Genomic DNA, 5,000 nt, shown 5'->3' on the forward strand with positions numbered 1-5,000 from the left:
TAGATGTTTATTGAATATTAGTTATATTCAATTATTTGAAATAAATTAATTCATATCTATAGCTAAATTGCAACAAAACTTTGAGAAATGCAAAAACCCTTTGCAGTGCTTGCTCTTTGACCTATATCAGGTCGATGACATTAGTTCGAAGACATCAAATTTTTCGACATTTAAAGAACCTGTTCAGGCATCATTATAATTTTCTCTGGTTTTGAGTGTTTATCCTGTATGCCTATCAGATGGAAAGTAAAAAGCGAGTGAAAAACCACACAACACACTCAAAGAACATTGGCGTGAAGCAATAGATTCTGAAGTAGCTTACAAAAACATATATATGTGTATCTATCTATCTACGGTGGAACTTTAATACTATGTTCATCATGACCTTTCCCAGTTTAGTATTGACTTATATTTAAAATATCGATTTCTATAGTGTTCATACAAACAGACAAACAAACACATGAAAAGACATTATTTCATATATATATATATATAGTATATATATATATATATATATATAGATATATAATATATATATATATATATATATATATATATATATATATACACATACACACACACACACACACACACACACACACGATATATATATATATATATATATATATATATATATATATATATATATATATATATATATATATATATATATATACATATACACACACACACACACACACATATATATATATATTATATATATATATATATATATATATATATATATATATATTATATATATATAATATATTATAAAGAAAGAGAGAGAGACATACCTGCATATATGGATACATTGTGGCTTTTATTATATAACTTTTATAGGTATTTGATGTATATATGGTACTATATATATATATATATATATATATATATATATATATATATATATATATATATATATATATATATTCTTATAATGTAGTTTGGAATGCAATTATAATTGTGGTGATATGATTAGTTCACATCAGAACCTGTGTATCATGTTATGAAATGTATGTTTTCTGTGTTCAGATTCCCAAATTTAAAGATAACATGTGCTAAGTAATCCCACTTTTCATTTTGAAGTAACGTAAGACCGAGCGTAAGTGCTCATATGTGAGCCTCTGTGAAGAGGTTGTATTCACACTTTGAGAATGTCTTAGCTAAGCTGATTTCTTTATCGGCGCAAACAAGTGCGTAAGACCTCCCAGGCCGCACTGTTATTCAACCCCTTGAAGATAGATGAGTTAAGCTAATTTATTATCGTCCCGGTCGGGCCTGTAACGGAACAAAGAGCCTTGTTCTTTCTGCTCAATAACCCTTTAGAGATGACGTAGTGTTTTCGTTTTGCTAACCGCCCCATATGCCATATACACTTACTGGGATAGAGAACCTTATTCATTCACTTTTGAGACGTGGTGGCGTGCGTTAGAGAGTTTAAGATTGCTCTCTCTCTCTCTCTCGCTTGCTCGGTTGCGAGGCTGTTTCAGTAACTTAACGTAACAAGCTGGTCACTCATTTCTTAGTAAAATATGTGTTGTTTGTGGAATCTGAACATAGTATTATTTCTGTTAGTTTTGTGAAGGCGCCCACAAAAATAGTGAAAAAGTGTAAAATTATTACAGGTAATCGTGCTCTTGGCTGTCATGGCCGTTGCCTCAGCTGACTCTGTCCCATCCTATCGTGCTCCAGCTCCATCCTACCATGCTCCTGCTCCCGCAGTAAGTTTAAATCCTTTATCTTGTGATATGATTAAGACGCAAAGCTATCAGGTTTATCTTACTTCTCTTGCTGAAAAATAAAACTGATATTATAACTTTTCAGGGCAAATCATCTGTATCTGAATGATAAGACTATAAAGAGTTTACCTTTGATTATCAGGGACCAGCTCAGTACAACTTCAACTACGCCGTGAAGGACGACTACTCAGGAAACGACTTCGGACACGAGGAAGGTCGCAATGGATATGACACCCAAGGCAGCTATTACGTGCAGCTCCCCGACGGTCGACTCCAGAAGGTGGATTATGTCGTGAAGGGCGACTCAGGTTTCTTGGCTCAAGTTAACTACCAGGGCGAGGCTCAGTATCCCAAGTATCAGCCTTCTCAGGGATACCAACCTGCGCCAAAAGTAGGATACGCTTAAGGACATTACTGCATTCCCACGCGGCAATTGATACTTAGGATTTCATGATTGAATATGTTACCATTGAGAGTGACACGTTTTTATTTATTGTGTATATAAACGACTTATGAATAAAAAATTGTAAGAGAGGTTAGTTTGTCTTTATAAAAGAATTATCACAAAACTCTCTTTGTTAATTTATTAGTTAGTAATTGTTGTGTCTTTTCGTTGGTTTCATATCTAGACTAGAAAATAATAGATAAAAGTTATTCATTTAATCAGTAAGTCTACTGTAAATGACAAAGCCAATAAACTCTATTTTCTTTAGATATCTTTCTTGTGATGCTGTGTATTGCCTACGCCATCCTTGACAATGATAAAACAGCTTCCAGTGTAAAGTTATTTGATATGTGAAGCAGAGTCCTTAAATCTACTTTTTTAAGTACAACTATGACAATGCCTCTGAGATGTCTACTGTATCATGCAAACAAAATCTTCTTTCCCAACGTTACATTAATGGGACAGTTGCCTGAAGCGCCTTCTCCACTGCATGCATCAGACATAGTCCATTGTTTGGCAAAGGGTTTTTTAAGACCGCATGCCCATGCTGTCATCAACCACAGTTATTGGAGGTGGGCTTCGCCTTTGACTAAAAAGTCCACCTGCAAGAATAGCAGTTTAAACAGTTATTGACATTGGGGCTAGACTTTTCTTAAAAAGTAAGACTGCAAGCCAGCCGCTATCCTTAGGTGCCTTTTACGACCCGCAGAATCTACAGTGGCAGTATTCCTACACCGCTACCACAGAGTCTTATCACGCAAACGAAAGCAGGTTTCTAAAACCAAACATTTTATAAGGAACGCAACTGCAGGTTAGACAGAGAACAACTTGTACTATGGATAGAAATCATGCGAGAGCATATATCGGTCTCTCAAGACATACCAATAATTAGGAAAATGACGCTAACCAGTAACATACATTTCTCTGCCCACATTCATTAAATGCTAAAAATTGCCAATCAATTAACAAAGGTCAAGAAACAAAACAGAATAAAAAGAATATTTAAATAACAAAAAAAAGAAAACCGTGTTATTATGGAGAGAATCGCAATGCTATCAAGGTGCCCTTTATCTCCAAACGCTGAGAGATAGTGGGGAAGAGAAAACTATACATATAAGTATATAAGTAATTAACCATGGAGGAAGAGAGAAGTATGCATGCAAGTATACAAGGCTAATTAGCCACTGACCGTCAGTAACGGCTCAACGGAATTCAAGATCCATTCCAAACTGATACACTACTCCGATCTATGTGTACTGATAAGCTTTACATCTTATAAACATTAGGGTAAGCATTTACTGATGACGCTGTTTTCTTGTGAAACGTATGTCTAAAATAATGAGCAAAATGAGTTTATTTAGCTGGTTCGGGGCTTATTATATTCAAGAAATTTTGATTAAGTATATCTGTAATTTTCCAAGATAATGGAAGTGTTAACACTACCGTAACTCATGTATACAAAAGTTATGTTTTTCTTTTATTCGCTTGATTCACCATTACTGTAAAGATCTGAAATGGCAGCTGATCTACTGACTTTTCCCAGTTACGGGCGATGATTCTAACCAAAGCCAAACAGTCTCTTTACAGAAATTAGATCGTGAATACTATATATAACGAAAGAGAGAGAGAGAGAGAGAGAGAGAGAGAGAGAGAGAGAGAGAGAGAGAGAGAGAGAGAAGGAGAGAGAGAATATGTGCATTATATGTGTATTGAATGTTAGTTATATTCCATTATTTGAAATAAATTAATTCATATCTATAGCTATATTGCAACAAAACTTTGAGAAATGCAAAAACCCTTTGCAGTGCTTGCTCTTTGACCTATATCAGGTCGATGACATCAGTTCGATGACATCAAATTTTTCAAAATTTACAGAACCTGTTCAGGCATCATTATGTATATTAAGATTTATATTTTAAAACACAAAAAAATTAAAACCATATTTAAAAGAGAGATAAAAAGTAAGGAGAAATATTAAATGGCATAGAGCCAACCTTGTCAGTAGGAGACAAATAGAGAAAATGAGGTTTGAAAAGAAAAACAAAAGCATTATTATTGCCACAGATATAGAGGAACAGCCGATGTCTGAGTTTTCAATTCGGAACAATCTGTTTTACCAGGGATGAAAGTCGTCCAATTATGCAGAAATGTCTGCTTTCAATGGAAGTTTTATAAAATTTCCTATGACTTCTAATGTGACTTCTAGTATCCGAGTCGTTGATGATAAAATCAGCTTGTTCGGAAATTGAACGCTCAGAATTCGGCTGTTCCTCTATACCTGTAGCATTAAGAATGCTTTTGTTGTTTTACTTCTCTTTTGAAACCTAATTTCTTGTATTTGTGTCGAACTGACAGGTTGTCTCTATAGCTTTTATCGTTTTTGTTTATTTATTTATTTATTTTCTAAATATGTTTTAAAATATAACTCTTGATTATAAGAATATCTTTACTTCTCTATCACATTTTCTACATGTTTCAATTAATTACACGGTGCACTTTATGTAAAATTTCAATTTTTAAGTCGAGTGTCGTTTTTCATGTTCTAACTTTGTCTTTCTGTACATTTTCTGTAGTTTCTATTGTCAATGTCTTGTTTTTTTTTTATTATTTCAATAGACCCTGATGGCGTAATAATGAATTATGAAACGTGGGGAATAAACATGTAACCTTATAACTAACCAAGGGTTATATATATATATAGTATATATATATTATATATATATATATATATATATATCTATATATATATATGATATATATATATATATCTTTTTACTTACATATTGGCGTGTGTGTGCATGATACAATATCACAAC

The 5,000-nt window shown here is 33.2% G+C and overlaps 1 protein-coding gene across 1 annotated transcript; it reads left to right on the forward strand.

Moving 5' to 3' along the window:
- The first annotated feature begins 1,590 nt into the window (after positions 1–1,590).
- LOC135219282 (cuticle protein 19.8-like) lies at positions 1,591–2,253 on the forward strand. The gene is made up of 2 exons (XM_064255913.1): positions 1,591–1,721; positions 1,882–2,253. Exons 1-2 carry the CDS (start codon positions 1,647–1,649, stop codon positions 2,143–2,145), a joined length of 339 nt encoding a protein of 112 aa, XP_064111983.1. The 5' UTR covers positions 1,591–1,646; the 3' UTR covers positions 2,146–2,253.
- Positions 2,254–5,000: the final 2,747 nt, after the last annotated feature.

Source organism: Macrobrachium nipponense, chromosome 1 (assembly GCF_015104395.2).
Source record: "Macrobrachium nipponense isolate FS-2020 chromosome 1, ASM1510439v2, whole genome shotgun sequence".
Lineage (NCBI taxonomy): Eukaryota > Metazoa > Arthropoda > Malacostraca > Decapoda > Palaemonidae > Macrobrachium > Macrobrachium nipponense.